At 41.3% G+C, this 16,230-nt stretch overlaps 1 protein-coding gene across 14 annotated transcripts in view; it reads right to left on the reverse strand.

Moving 5' to 3' along the window:
* The window catches only part of eps15l1a (epidermal growth factor receptor pathway substrate 15-like 1a), a 390,058-nt gene that overhangs the window by 35,906 nt on the left and 337,922 nt on the right, over positions 1-16,230 (reverse strand). For 8 of the 14 annotated variants that reach the window (XM_043720770.1, XM_043720773.1, XM_043720772.1 and 5 more), the window contains one exon: positions 5,317-5,522. The exons of 4 other annotated variants lie outside the window; for them this stretch is intronic. In XM_043720770.1, coding sequence (XP_043576705.1) covers positions 5,317-5,522 — 206 coding nt within the window. The remainder of the gene's footprint in view (positions 1-5,316; positions 5,523-16,230) is intronic. 2 more of the 14 variants (XM_043720776.1, XM_043720774.1) reach the window with 2 other exon arrangements.

Here is a 16,230-nt window from a genome sequence, read left to right on the forward strand (position 1 = left end):
TGTAGTGAATGAGCTCCAGAGGAAGTGGTGGAGGCTGGTACAATTGCAACATTTAAAAGGCATTTGGATGGGTATATGAATAAGAAGAGTTTGGAGGGATATGGGCCAGGTGCTGGCAGGTGGGATTAGATTGGGTTCGGATATCTGGTCGACATGGACGAGTTGGTCCGAAGGGTCAGTTTCTATGCTGTACGTCTCTATGATACAGCTACACCTTTCCCCACTTAAAATGTAGGTCAATAAGATGGTCAAGACAGCTTAAAGTAGGGAGGTTACACTGGAACTGTTCAAATCATTAGATTAGATTAGATTACTTACAGTGTGGAAACAGGCCCTTCGGCCCAACAAGTACACACCGACCCACCAAAGCGCAACCCACCCAGACCCATTCCCCTAACACTACGGGCAATTTAGCATGGCCAATTCACCTAACCTGCACACTTTTGGACTGTGGGAGGAAACCAGAGCACACGGAGGAAGCCCACGCAGACACGGTGAGAATGTGCAAACTCCACACAGTCAGTCGCCCGAGGCGGGAATTGAACCCGGATCTCTGGCGCTGTGAGGCTGCAGTGCTAACCACTGTGCCACCGTGCCGCCCACTTATGCATAACTTATGAACTGTGTGCATGTAGCAGGGGTGCAGAAAGAATTTATAGGGACAGTGTCAGGACATCAAAGCTGCAATGTAAGCATATGTCCTCTGTTCACAGCACATGCCCCAGCAGCTACCTCTCCCAACCTCCTCCTCTTCCTGACTCATTTAAAAGGCATCTGGACATGCATCTCATGCTATAACCTCCAGGGATACAGACCAAAAACTGCAAAGTGGGATTAGGTTGGATGGCTCTTTTGCCAGCTGGTGCAGCCATGATGTGTTAAGTTGCTTTTTTTTTTCTCTATGCCACAAACGTTCTATGATTCTAAGGTCAGGCAAAGATGGTTAGACCCTTGCTTGCGAGAGATCATCATTAACAGACACTTACATGTGGCACAAATATCGCCTGTTCCTTATAAGTCCAAACCTGGATACTGCCTATGCATTCCTCATGATGTTGGGGTTGTAAAATATAATGAAAGATGAAAAAAATTGTAAGCAAACAACTTGCCTTTTGATTTTAATACAAAGAAACTATCACTGTGGAAGCCAGTAAAGCTGGACAGGACAAAGATATCGATCTCGAACTCCAGAAGGAATATCCAAGCTTACGAAGATTCACTCTCAAAAACAGCCAATCACTGGTGTGTTTTGCATATGATTCTTCATTTTTGCTGCATCATAAAGTCATACAGCACAGAAACCGAACCTCCAGACCAACTTGCCTGTGCCAACCAGATATCTCAATCCTCCCTAATCCACTTTGCTAGCATTTGGCTCCTATCCCTCTAAAACCTTCCTATTCCCATCCAGCACCTTTTAAATGTTGTAAATGTACCCGCCTCCACCACTTCCTCTGGCAGTTTGTTCCATACATGCACCACCCTGTTTGTGGAAAATGTTACCTGTCAGGTCTTTTTTAAATCTTTCCTCTCTCACCTTAAACTTATGCCCTCTAGTTTCAGAAACCCCTGCACTGGGAAAAAGACCTTGGCTATTCACCTTATCCGTGCCCCTCATGATTTATTAATGTGTTTGTACCTTACTTGGAAATATTGTGCACCTATGTCGAGGACAAATGCTTCAACCTCTCATCTTGTATTTAGCTTCATCTAGGTCTAATTCAACACTGCGACAAGCCCTACAGCTGAACAAAAATGAACCTTGTTGAGCAAGTCCATTTGCTGCCAGTATTGGTTGTTCTTTCTACTGTTAATGATAACAGAAAAGAAGCCAAAGCAGTAGTGATTGGCCCAGTTCAATGATTTTGTTTTTATTATCAACACATACTTAGTCAATACTGGCAGGTGGAAGAAAAAAATTCATACTGATTTTAGAGCCACTGGACAAGATCTAATGCAAGGTTTCAATCAGATATAGTCAAGATCCATAGCCTTCATTCCAAACACATGAACAGCTACTTTTCATCATATTTCTCTTAATAGACTAGTATATGATACTAAATATCAGCTATGGCGCTGGTGTCATATATTGGTTGGAGTCACACAAAGGTAGCTGATTCTCTTCCCTGAAGGACACATATAGCAGTGAGGGTTTTATAACAATCCAGCAACTTTCACTGACATTTTCTGGTGTAAGCCCTCCAATTACCAGATTTATTGAATTTAGTTTCATAACTTGCCATAGGAGGGCTGAAACTGTCAGTCACTAAGCTACCATACCCTAATATGGGGTGCCTGGTTATGATGGGGGAAGAAACGGCCAAGATTTATTGAACTGGTTGCAGTGATAGAACAAATTTGGAATCTTTCACATTTTGGCACACACACTGCCACATAATGTGCCCATTCCTAGTTACCTGGAGAAGGCAGTAGTGGTGTTTGAATATCTATACATATTGTGCTGATTATACTCTCAGGTGGAGAATACTAGGGTATTCGCCCAGTGACTTTGATAATACATACAGTAACCACGATAGTGTTCAATTAGTAGTCAATGGTGTTTTAATGGCATTTCTGCTTCATGTTCTTAGTGGGGGAACTTAACGTTGAAGTGATAGCAGTAAATTAGAATGTAGATCGTACACACTGTAGCCATTGTGTACCCGTGCAGGTAAAGACAATATGTCATCCGAAGGTAACAGCCATCACCATCTATATGAATCCTGTATAATTACACATCCACATTAAATAGTTTACCTCTACTCACCTTCTAATCATACAGATTGCCAATTGAGTCATAGAGATGTAAAGCACGGAAGCAGACCCTTCGGTCCAACTCGTCCATGCTGACCAGATATCCCAACCCAATCTAGTCCCATCTGCCAGCACCCGCCCCATATTCCTCCAAACCTTTCCTATTCATATACCCATCCAGATGCCTTTAAAATGTTGCAATTGTACCAGCCTCCACCACTTCCTCTGGCAGCTCATTCCATACACGCACCACCCTCTGCGTGAAACAGTTGCCCCTTAGATCTCTTCTATAACTTCGCCCTCTCACCCTAAACGCTCTAGTTCTGGACTCCCCCATCCATGCCCTTCATAATTTTATAAATCTCTATACGGTCACCCCTCAGCCTCTGACGTTCCAGGGAAAACAGCCCCAGCCTATTCAGCCTCTCCCTATAGAGCAAGTCCTCCAACCCTGGCAGCACGCTTGTAAATCTTTTCTGAACTCTTTCAAATTTCACAACATCTTTCCGATACGAAGAAGACCAGAATTGCATGCAATATTTCAACAGTGGCCTAACCAAGGTCCGGACAGCCGCAACATGACCTCCCAATTCCTGTACTCAATACTCTGGCCAATAAAGAAAAGCATACCAAATAACTTCTTCACTATCCTATCTACCTGTGACTCCACTTTCAAAGAGTCACTCCAAGGTCTCTCTGTTCAACAACACTCCCCAGGACCTTACCAGTAAGTGTATAAGTCCTGCTAAGATCTGCTTTCCCAAAATGCAGCACCTCACATTTATCTAAATTAAACTCCATCTGCCACTTCTCAGCCCATTGGCCCATCCGATCAAGATCCCGTTGTAATCTGAGGTAACCTTCTTCGCTGTCCACTACACCTCCAATTTTGGTGTCATCTGCAAACTTACTAACTATACCTCTTACGCTCACATCCAGATCATTTATATAAATGACGAAAAGTAGTGGACTCAGCATCAATCCTTGTGACACTCCACTGGCATAGATTCACACTTCAGTATTTCAGACTTTAAAAAAGATTTAAAGAAAAATGAGAAACGAGGACCATAGGCTGTCACGATGATCACATTTTAAGAGTTCCTTCAAAAGTGAAGCAAACACCACCATTTAGATGGCATTTCGTACAGTCAGAAACAGGAATGCCAGTATGTTCCAAACTGAGCGTACTGCATAAAAAAACACACCTCTGACATTTGAATTGGTTCATGGCTCCACATTACTCACCTTTGTTTAGGCTGCTAGAGGAAAGTGGTAACGGGCACATAATCCATTGAAAGTAATTATTTTCTTTTCCTAAAATCATCATCGGCACAGTCTCATCTCTAAACACTAACAAATTTTTGTTCTGGAAACTGTGGTGGCACTGTCAAAACCAATTCAAGAAAAAAGGTAATGATGAATGAAGACGTGTCTATCAGCTTCAACCTTATAATGACATGCGATTGATTTTTTTCCATGGGACAACTGCTGGAACACAGAGGTAAAGCGCTTCTAGACACTCTTAAAACAAAGACAGCCTCTACCTAAATTGTAAACTTTACAAACAAGTAAATTACTTTAAAAGATAAAGAAAAAGAGATACTTCCAACATTAACATAAAAATATAATAGGGAATCTTAAAAGCAAAGCTTACATTAGCTTATTGCTCAAAACCTAGTGATGCCTCTCCCATGTTTCTTGTTGGCTTGGCTTAATTCATAGTTCACTCATAACACTAAGTTCATGAACTTTATACAACTTAAATGTACACACATAAAGAATGGACACGGGTGAACACTAAACTCACACGAAACACACACTCAGTTCTGGGAGCTGAGTAGTGATACTGTTGATACGGGTTAATAAAAATTCCAGTTCATCATCAGTGCCGTGCATGCACCAGCTGAATATTACAGGAAGCTAATTGTTTCAGACAGGGCATGGTGGAGAGATGGTGGGCAGTGGGCTGGGTAGCAGAGGAGGTGCAGGGTGTAGGGAGTGGAAGAGAAGGATAAGAAATGTTAACACACATCCACCAACTAAAATATGCCTGGCCAAAGGCCTTGATGAATCTGCCATCATGGTTGCACTTTATTTGGAAAGAATTGTCAGCTTGGAGAGAACCAAAATAAACACTTCAATCCAGTCTCTGACAGCCTCCGAATAGTCATTGTATCCAACTTATTGATGGTAGGAATCAGTTAGCCCCTTGCCAAAGCAGAATTGGTCAGTTGCCAATGGTTACAGAAATACATTCCCCCACTACATCCATCTCAAGAATACGTGGACAGGCTGCTAGCTGTCATTTAAGTTTGGCCACTTATTAGAAGATTTTTTTTCTTCACTATGTTAGACAGAAAGAGAGGAAAGGGCAAGAGATATTTAAGAGATCAGTATTATTATGGAGAAATGGCTAGCATGATTTTCAAAAGAATGGTAAGAGAAGCTGGTGAGGTGTCCAGTTGTACGCTTTAGTAGAATGATCATACTAGCAGAGTGGAGTTGTGAGGGGGGACAGGAGGGGGTGATTGTGGACAGAGAGTATCACTGATCTCAACTTACAGAGCTGAAGTCTGCAAAACCCAAAGAAGAGTCTTTAGAAGTTTTACTTGAGGAAGTAGGCGTGAAGGGATCTTTACCGCTGAATGGGTCACCGAGCCCCTTTTTACTTTGAAACGGGTCACCGTCATCAGCGCCAAAGGGCTGGAAAGTATCGTGGGACTTGACAGAGTCGGCCGAGCCAGGCCTGTTTACAGGGGTACTTTTACCTGGAAAGTTTAGAAAGAACAAAATTATTTCCCACCAGGAGATAAAGTCAGTCTTTAACCCCTTCACCAAAGGCAATGGATTTTTGTTATTTTTGTCTGGGAGGGAGTTGAAGGGATACCTTTACAATTAACTATAATAATTTTTTTTGGCAATTTGCCCAAAATTTTGAGACTGAGCACAGGCACAATAGATCAAATGGCCACCACCTGTACTATATAATTGAATGAACAGCAGCACACTGACATTCCAATGCACCAGAGTAGTGGACTGCAGGTTGGAAACCCCTGCTCTACTGTACTTCCAGCCTTAGCTCTATGGAGAACCAAGCAAAGGCTACAAGGAAGTGCTCAGTACATCTTTTCGCCACAGTATCTTTTGCATACCTCCTGGTCATCAACTCAGAGAAATGTTAATGGAGAGATAGCAGTGGCCATTGTAAATTGTGCAGGATGTCCAATTGGAGAATACATAAAACAGAAAACCTTTACACTTATCACAAGTCAACGGGGTTGGGAAAATCGCACTGTAAAGCTGAATGCAGGTCAGTGTGATCCAGATAGCACATCATTGAAATGGCGGTGAAGAGGTTAATCTGTCTTTTAGAAAATGGAAGCCATTATTTCCTGTTCGATCATACCTAGAAAAATACATCATTTTAACTGGCTGACTGATACAGCTTGAATGGCAATTGCCTGAAGGCAACATTGGCATTTGGCACTCTGCTACCTCCAGCCAAATCTGACAAGAGAACATTTTGATAATATTAAAGTTTTTGCCAAATGGAATAGTAGAGATGCTGTTTAGAACTTGCAAAGGCATGATCGAACGGCAATGACATACTTACACCACCTGTACTGTAGCAGAGAGTGAGAGTGTCCAGCCTACCCAAGATTCTCTGGTGCAGTACTTACAGCTGTATGTTATTGCTCAAATTACTCCGCACATCACTAGCCCCAAGACAGAGAGAGAATGAATTGTTACAGCATGGGCTCATATAGGAATATAACACAATTAAGGAGTGAATAGATTCTTACAAGATTAAATAACAAGGTTAAGCATGGCCTCCTATAGGATCGAACACAATACAGTAGCAAAAGCGTGGGCACTTACAGAATTAGAAACAAAGAGAGAGGACATGGGTCTTTACAGTTAAGGGGTCTTGGTTTCTTACAGCATAGGCTCATATGTCATTAAACACAGATTGAATAGGTATAATTGTCTTTTACAGGATTAAACACATAGGAAGGAAATGGGCTCCTACAGTGTTAAAAATAATATAAAACGTGTACATTTAACTAAATAAAAGTACATCTGAAAATGTTAATTATCAGCAGCACCAAAAGGTGTTACGAGGCTTAATTTCCATCTGCTTCATCATCACATGGACCAGTGGATTCCAGCCTATTATTGTTAAGATACATAGAGGCATGACAATTTAATCAGAGAAATGAAATCAACGAGAGATCATCCCAAGCGAGTTACTGCCTGGATCAAAATGCACGACTTCTAAAGAATACCTTATTCAGGCAATGGCAACAGCAGTTTGCTTTTTTCCTGTTATAGTCAGGAGATTTATTTTTAAAAAAACTGACAATGCAAAAGAATACCGCATCAGCAATCAGGCCATTTGCATGAAGAGACAGAATGTCAATAAGTGTTGGTCAAGGTGTCTATCTGAGGCACACCACTCTGACCAAGTGACATGCAGAGGCCAGGACTTCTTGAGTGAAGGGCAAGTGGTGAGAAATAATGTCAGAGAGACTGGCCATGGATGACTCGTGTGCATGCCTACTCTAGTTCAAGAGCGGTCTGAAAAGTGATAGGCCGACCCTCCAAGTGAAACTTTATTGAGTGTTAGTGGATAGATGACGAATAAATTATTCAATAATTAATCATGTGTTTCTCTGTGTTTAGAAATAATTTGAAGCATTCCTCCCAGGTGATATGAAGGTAGAATTCACTTCTGCAACAAGTTTATCCAGACAGTGACTGAGTTTTAGCTAGTTGGAAAATCCAAGGTTCAATGACCATCCCATGCCAGTATAGCTGATCTAAGCCAGGACTACAGTAGATGCTCAGTGAACAGGGGTAAAAAGGCAAGATCTCTATACTTGATGGAGAAAGTGAGGTCTGCAGATGCTGGAGATCAGAGCTGGAAATGTGTTGCTGGAAAAGCGCAGCAGGTCAGGCAGCATCCAGGGAACAGGAGAATCGACGTTTCGGGCATAAGCCCTTCTTCTGAAGAAGGGCTTATGCCTGAAACGTCGATTCTCCTGTTCCCTGGATGCTGCCTGACCTGCTGCGCTTTTCCAGCAACACATTTCCAGCTCTGTATACTTGATGGTCAAGCAATAGCCACTGCCATATGGATATTAAGACATAATGATGCTCAGCTATGATGGACATGCTGACACTCACGGTACAGCATACATTCAACACCTTCTGGACAACAGGAAGCAATTTGGCTATAAACAAAATGAAACACAAAAGTATAACCACTACCATGCTAGCCATGATCCTTGGTGTTAGACAGCACGTTTAGGAAGGCAGCTGTTATTCACGCTCAAAGCTCTCTGACTGTTTCTACAGTGTCGGAATATTATGGCCGTTGTGTGGGAAGGAAGTTCCCAATCATATCAATAGCACCTCTGAGGTTGTGTTGTTAGGAGTGACTCATTTTGAAGCATACTTTCAGAGAAATTTGCAATAGACAGAAGCAAAACCCAATAAAGATGAACAGTTTGTTGGGCAGAATCAATGAATGGTACTATAATACCTAATGTGAGCTGCTATAAAGCCACAGGTGGTTTTAAAATCTCATTGTGAAAGTGGTTAAACTGCTGCTTTTGAACTGTGCATAAATAAACTGAAATACTTTTTTTTAAAAAATAGAAAATTTTACCTAATATCACATATTTAAACACTGCTAGTGAAAACAGTACTAGGAAATATCACTTATTCAGATAGAAAGAGCAAATTCTGTTAAGATTTTGATTTAGCTCAGTCCACCAGAGTAACTGACACCTGATTATGGAGAGTCATATGAGAGAATGTACTGGTTCAATGTTTTGAGAACAACCAATAACATTTAATTCGCTTAACAAGAGTTAACAAGTAAAAAATTCATAAATTACCTCACTGATTTTAGACCTTAAGATTTACAGTTGTTTAATTAAAAAGCAGTTTAAAACAAATTTTCTAACGAGTATTAATTATTGTTCGCAATTTTTATTGCCTAATATGAAATTTACAGCAAGGTAATCAGAATCCCAACGTTGCATATGGAGTTTCTTTAATGACTTCTTGATACTGTGAAACTCTATTCCCAGTTCACATCATAAATCATCAAATTGTTATTTCTGAATAAAGGACTTGCGAATTCTCCCCATAACTCAGCAGCAAGCTTCAATATGTCTGAGTAATGGAGGAAAATATTCTGATCATGTTTTCATGCTCAGCTAGGATATCCCCAAATAGCCCAGAAATAGTTATTGCAAAGATTTCCATTTGAATTCACATTCAGTGACCATTTATTGGCTTCCCAGCAAATGAGGCAATACATTGATAAAAGAGAGGAGGGGAACAGGAGAAAATTAATTAAGAATGGGGTGAGGGGATATTGTGAAAGAGACAATGAAATTACAACAAAAAAACCTACAATTCTATATACCAAATCCAGTAAGATTTGTATAGGTATACAAATCACAACAAGACATTTATTTCTATGATTTTTAATCACTTGAACACCTGAAATCAAAGGATATTTTAACAAGGTGTTAGCAGGTAAAAGTAAAACTTGTATAGATGAAATGTCTTTCCCCCAAATGACAAATGCTTCACAAACAAGCTACAATCTATTTATTTTAAACATACAGATTTTTCTCTTCTGTATAACTTGTGGAAAGAGACTGGATTTCAAAACAATGATTTGTTTCATTGATCAGCTCAAATTCCCTACTGTGGGAAGCTCCCCAACCTGATTTCTGACTTTCCAAGAGCATATGTGGACTAGAGATGAAGCCCCAGTGGTGTGCTACATTCCTGGAAATATCTCCTGCTGCTGTATGGATCTCCAAGGTCCATACACAACAGCTGTTTCTCAAAGACAAAATAATGCAGCAGCTGTGTAGTCATTGAATATTAGTGGTGTGTGTATTCATCTGGGTCAATTAAATTAAATAATGTACATGGAAACTTCGAGTTTTGATAAGTGGACATCCTAACCAGCACTCCAGGCATTTGAGCTGAAGTACTGATCCATGGGTTTTCTGTTTACCTCCCTCCGCCCCCAACCAAGTCATTCTGACCATGCAGTCAGTCACATGTGCTAATTGGAGTGCTGCTTGATTTGGCACCATAAATATGCTCTACCTAGAGCCATTAAAGCAAGATACATATTCTTGTAATGGAGCAAGAATTGGAGAAATGTACAGAAATTAGATATGGTTCAGGTGAAGACCATCCTGTTTGTAGAGGTCCCACCTACGGGATAAAAACAAGGACTGCAGATGCTTGAAACCAGACTCTAGATTAGAGTGGAGCTGGAAAAGCACAGCAGTTCAGGCAGCATCCGAGGAACAGGAAAATCGACATTTCGGGCAAAAGCCCTTCATCAGGAATAGAGGTAGAGTGCACCCTGCAGGCACTCTGCCTCTATTCCTGATGAAGTGCTTTTGCCCGAAACGTCGATTTTCCTGCTCCGAAACCCCCCCAACCCAAACTAATTTCAAACTAAATGCTAAATTCTACCATGCTATGGTCACTGCCCTGTACAGGATTTCTTATTCTCAGATAATTTATTAAACTTGCCTCATGACACATTACCAGATCTAAAACACACAATACATACATCACAAACAAAGGACAAAGAAAAATAACTTCCAAAATAAGTACATGAAATGAAACAAGAAAGCACATAAAATGAGAGATTACACTTACCAGGCATTTCTATAATTATATTCAAAACCTGTCCCAGTACTGCTGACAACCAAAAGTCGAATTGATTGAAGAAACTTCTCTAACAACTTTCCCCCAAACCCATCTAACAATCTTCCATCAAATCAATCACTTCTCCCAAACCAATCTCTTAAACTCTAGTTCTCTACCCTGCCTTCTATCTACTATGGCTATCCTCTAAAACCTACCCAATCCGGTCTATTCCCCAAACCCACTCCAGCCCCCTCCATTGCCCAAATCCACTTCTTAGGTTTTCAGTCTTCTTGGGGATTGTGATTTTGTTTCAATACTCATTACCCCTGCTCAAAGAAATTGATTCTGAATCCTTTGTTTACCCATTAGTGCTCTAGCTCTATTCTCAGAAGTGTCAGATATGTTGCCACTTCTGAGTATTGTTCTCATTACTCACATAATGTGCTGTTTAAATCTTTCCTACAGCTGCAAACAGTTCTAACAAAGGCTTAAAAAATGTCTGCTGTGGCTGTGACGTCATTTTAACTCAGTCATTCAGGCTCAAACACAGTCAATCACACCATAATCCTCCAATCTCTATTCTCCATTAATAAAAACAAAAAAGTGCTGGAGAAACTCAACAGGTATAGCACTATCTGTAGACACAGAAATAGAGTTAACATCACTGACCTCATTTCCTCCTGATCTCCCCTCCACAATTCCCACCTAATATTCTCCCACCTTGCACATCCCACTTCTACATCCTTCGCAAAATTCACAAACAGGACTGGCTTGACAGACTCATTGGCTCAGCCTGTTCCTGCCTGACAGAACTTATTCCTTCCTATCTTGACTGTGTCTTGCCCCCCTCGTTCAGTCTCTTTCCACTTGCATTAGTGATTCTTCTGATAACGTGGAGGTGCTGGTCTTGGACAGGGGTGGACAAAGTCAAAAATCACATAACACCAGGTTATAGCCCAACGGCTTATTTGAAACCGCAATCTTCTGGAGATCCTGCTCCTTCCTCAGGCAGCACAAACACTCACACTGACCTTCTAACATACATACACACTCACTCACACGCATATACTCCCTCACACACACACACACACAAACGCACATATACTCCCCTCACTCTCTCTCTCACACACACACACATAAATCTGTGGGGTGAATTAATATTTGCTAATACATTCTATTTTTTCTAAAAAGCACACAATCTGAATACAGTCAGTCAATGTGGTAAATTGCTACTTTGGAAATAAAACCAGTCTGACAGAAACTGGAATTTACATATTAATCAATCCAAACCTGCACCTCCATTCCAACTGATTAAAGAGTTGATAGCCATCTGGGTTTTATCCTTTAATCATATGACCCTTTGATGTTTCACTTATAAATTCTGTCCAGTGTATTCTCTCTCACTAGCTGCCTGAGGAAGGAGCAGCAGCTCCAAAAGCTTGCTGTTTCAAACAAATCTGTTGGACTATAACCCGGTGTCGTGTGCTTTTTGACTTTTCTGATGGTTTACATTGGCAGCACAACTTACCTTAGTCACCTCATATTCAACATTGCAGCATTTCAGGCAGCATCCAAGGAACAGGAGAATCGACGTTTCGGGCATAAGCCCTTCTTCAGGAATGAGGAAAGTGTGTCCAGCAGGCTAAGATTATCTTAGCCTGCTGGACACACTTTCCTCATTCCTGAAGAAGGGCTTATGCCCGAAACGTCGATTCTCCTGCTCCTTGGATGCTGCCTGACCTGCTGCGCTTTTCCAGCAACACATTTTCAGCTCTGATCTCCAGCATCTGCAGCCCTCACTTTCTCTCATATTCAACATTGGTGTGCAATCCATCTAAACATCTATTCCCCATCGGGATGGTCTGAAGGCTTTCCATTTCTTCTTTGAAAAAAGGGCTGCACTGTCTCCATCCACTATCGTCTTTCTTCGCTTAATAAGCTGAGCTCATTGTCACTTTGGACAAATTTTCATTCAACTCTTCTCACTTCTTCCAAGTCAAAGGTGTGGCTATGGGAACTCATAGCCCGACTCTTTATTCCTTATTCCACCCACAACTCTTGCTCCAATACAACTATGGTGCCATTGGTGCTGTTTTCCTGTTTTCGACTGGACTATGAGTTCCATCATTCTCTCACCTTCACCTGGTTCATCTGTAACTCTTTTGTTCCCTTCTTTGACTTCGCTGTTTCCAATTCTGGGGATAGGCTGTCCATCAACATCCAATCCTAACAACACCAATTATTACCTCTAATACACCTCCTGTAAGGATTCCATTTCATTTCTCTCAGTTTCTCTGTTGCATCTATTCTGATGATGCCAGTCATCAGGCTGCCTCCAACATGACCTTTATTAGTCAACAAAGGAATTCTACCCCTCACCAAGGCCCTTCAATCCTCTCTGACCATCTCCCTCATCCTTTCTCCTCCTTGCAGAACAATAATAATGCTTCCCCGACCTCACTTTTTACTCCATCAATCTCCACATTCAAACAATCACATTCCACTATTTCTGTCACCTCCAGCAGGATGCCACCACCAAACATATCTTCCCCTGTCACCAAACATATCTTCCCCTGTAGAAACAGGGGACTGTGGCACGCTAATCCACTCATCTTCACCAACACCCCCCTACATCAACCCCACCATGGCATCTTCCCATGCAATTGCAGAAGGTGTAACACATTCCCACTCACGTCTTTCCTGTACAAGGTCCCAAATGTACCTTCCAAGTGAAGAAGCATTTTACTTGTACTTCTTTTAATCTAGTCTACAGTATTTGCTGGTCATAATGTGGTCTCCTTTAGACTGGTGAGACAAAATGCAGACTGGGTGATCATGTTGTGGAACAGCTCCACTCTGTTGCAATGACATTGATCTTCCATTTGTTTGTCATTGCAGTAAATTACTGTGCTTCCATGCAAACATTTCTATCCAGAGTCTGCTAGAGTATTTCACCGAAGACACTGCAAACTTAAGGAGCAAACATTTCATTTTCTGCTTAGGCACCTTACAGCCTCCAAGACTCAATATTAAATTCAGAGCATGACTTTTGTGACATCCATTTTGCTCAAAACCTCCAAAACCCAGCCCCCAATAAATTCTTTGATTCTGAAGAGTCATATTGGACTCTAAATGTTAACTCCACTTCACTGCACTACACCTCTGCAACTTCCTTCAATTCCTACAACTCCAGACTAACTCTTTCTCTCACGACATAATGGATGTGTTTTAAGACATTTCAGCCCCACATCTGAACTTCTTCTCAAGTTCTCTTGACATTTCTTTTCTTTGTAGAACTTTGTAGCCTGACAGTTTGATCTAGTATACTTGATATCCTTGAAGGAAGAATTGCAAGTAAATTTGTGTGTAATACTTAATGCTCTCAGAGGTCGGGAGCTAAGGTTTTGCTGTGCTGAGTTATTTTATTTATTATTACCTGTACTGATTTTCCTATTTTGCACGAGTATAATTGTGTTTGGTTTGTGTTGTTTTTGTTCATTGTTATATACATATAATGTTCAGATCATGCCTTTGAGGAGAAAGTGAGGTCTGCAGATGCTGGAGATCAAAGTTGAAACTTTATTGCTGGAACAGCACAGCAGGTCAGGCAGCATCCAGGGAACAGGAGATTCGACGTTTCGGGCACAGGCCCTTCTTCAGGAATCCTGAAGGAGGGCCTGTGCCCGAAACGTCGAATCTCCTGTTCCCTGGATGCTGCCTGACCTGCTGTGCTGTTCCAGCAATAAAGTTTCAACTCAGATCATGCCTTTGACCGCCTCATAAGAGCACTTGGGTAAAGTGTTTGCATGTGTTGGGTGTGTGGAGTGGTGTGGGGTGTATGTGTGGCAGTCTAGGGTGTGTGTGTGTGTGTGTGTGTGTGTGTGTGTGTGTGTGTGTGTTCACAGAATTCCCGGTGGTGGGGGGGGGGGGGGGGGGTGGGGGGGGGGGGGGGGGGAATGTATGTGCATGCGCGTAGGGAATGGTTGGGTGTGTGCGTGTGGGTGCGGAGGGAGTGCACATCCAACATGTCAAGTTTTTAAATTTGGTATTCAGTGATTAATATGCATTAATGTAAATGAAGGATCGCAGTCCCACTGAGCGTAAGCACTGATATCAGTGGAAGACAATACACTAACTGGGAAGTGACATGGAGAACAGCACACCTGAGTACACTAAGGACAGAAAGGATGCTGGGAGTGTCTGTACGGATGCAGTTTGAGGATATCATCAGGTTTATTTGGGACCCCTGTCAAACAGCCTACACATGTTTGATATTTAGGCTGACACACAGAATGCGCCCTTCAGAAGGTTCATGATGCAGTCATATCTGTGGAATTGCACTGCCTTGCAAACCAGCATTGCCCATGAAGGAAGGTAGGAAGGACGTTGCAGACTGGGACAAAAACAGCAAGGAAAAATGAATAAAAATGTTACCAGGGAACTGTCCCCTCGATCATTTCAACTTTAGTTTTTGATTAAAGAGTGGGTCAAGTACATAATGGCTAATTCACCATCAACTGTTTACACCTACAGATGCACTGCCAACCTTTTAATGACCAATGTATATGAAGAGGAAACATTAGTGGCTGTTCACCAGCTGCTAATGCAGCATTTCTGTGCTAACAATCTCATGTAAAAGTATAGTATTGTTACAGCACAGCTGGAATTAATAGGGTGATCCATAATGTTTGATTATGTCTAATGCACTTTCCATGCAATACTTTGTACAATTTTCTTTAAAAGAAACCTTCTTTGTTGGATGTTGAATGGAAGTTAGCCACTGGGGGAGATGATGGCTTCATGGTCATATCACCAGACTTGTAACCCTAAACAAAGTTAAAGCTCCAAGGACATGCTTCAAATCACAACATGGCAGCTGGTGAAATTTACAGTAATAGACCTGGAAGCTAGTCTGAGTAACTTTAGAGAAGGAAATCAGTTGTCCTTACTTTGATTTACACGTGACTCCAGACCAACAGCAATGTGGTTAACCCATAACTGCCCCTGAAATGTTCTGGCAAAAGGTGGGCAATAAAAGCTGGCTGTGTCAGTGATGCCTACATTTCACAAAATATTTTTAAACATCAATTAATCAGAGTCACACAGCATGGAAACAGACCCTTTGGTCCAACTAGTCCATGTCGAACATAATCCCAAACCAAATTAGTCCCAACTGCTTATTCCTGGCCCATATCCCTCCAAACCTTTCCCATTCATGCAATTATCCAAATGTCTTTTAAATATTATAATTGTACCCACATCTACCACTTCCTCTGGAAGTTCATTCCACTCGCAAACCACACTGTTAAAAAATAATTGCCCCCATGTCTTTTTAAAACCTCTCTCTCTCACTTCAAAATGTGTCCCCCACAAATCATGAAATCCCCATCCTACGGAAATGACAATTACCATTAAAGTTTATCTATACTCCTTTTCATTTTATAAATTTCTATCAGGTCACTTTTGACTGAGTTTGGTCTGGTGCATAACAAAGTTCTCCACTTTGTCCACGTTAACGTGATCTTGGTTAACACTGCCCACGCTGAAGTTTTTACAGAAAAACTGTTTAATGTGAAATGCAAGTTATGTTCATTAAAACCATCACCCTAAAACTACTTAATTGTGGTGGTCTGTAATACACTTTTCATGAAATGCAGGCCAAATGGCACACAGAATGCTGATATGGCGTCGAAGAGGAAAACAAAACAAAAAAAAGCTACAAGTGATTGAGCTTGTAAGTACATTGGTACTTTATCGCCCTACAGTCTGATAACAAAG

Source organism: Chiloscyllium plagiosum, chromosome 31 (assembly GCF_004010195.1).
Source record: "Chiloscyllium plagiosum isolate BGI_BamShark_2017 chromosome 31, ASM401019v2, whole genome shotgun sequence".
Classification (NCBI taxonomy): domain Eukaryota; kingdom Metazoa; phylum Chordata; class Chondrichthyes; order Orectolobiformes; family Hemiscylliidae; genus Chiloscyllium; species Chiloscyllium plagiosum.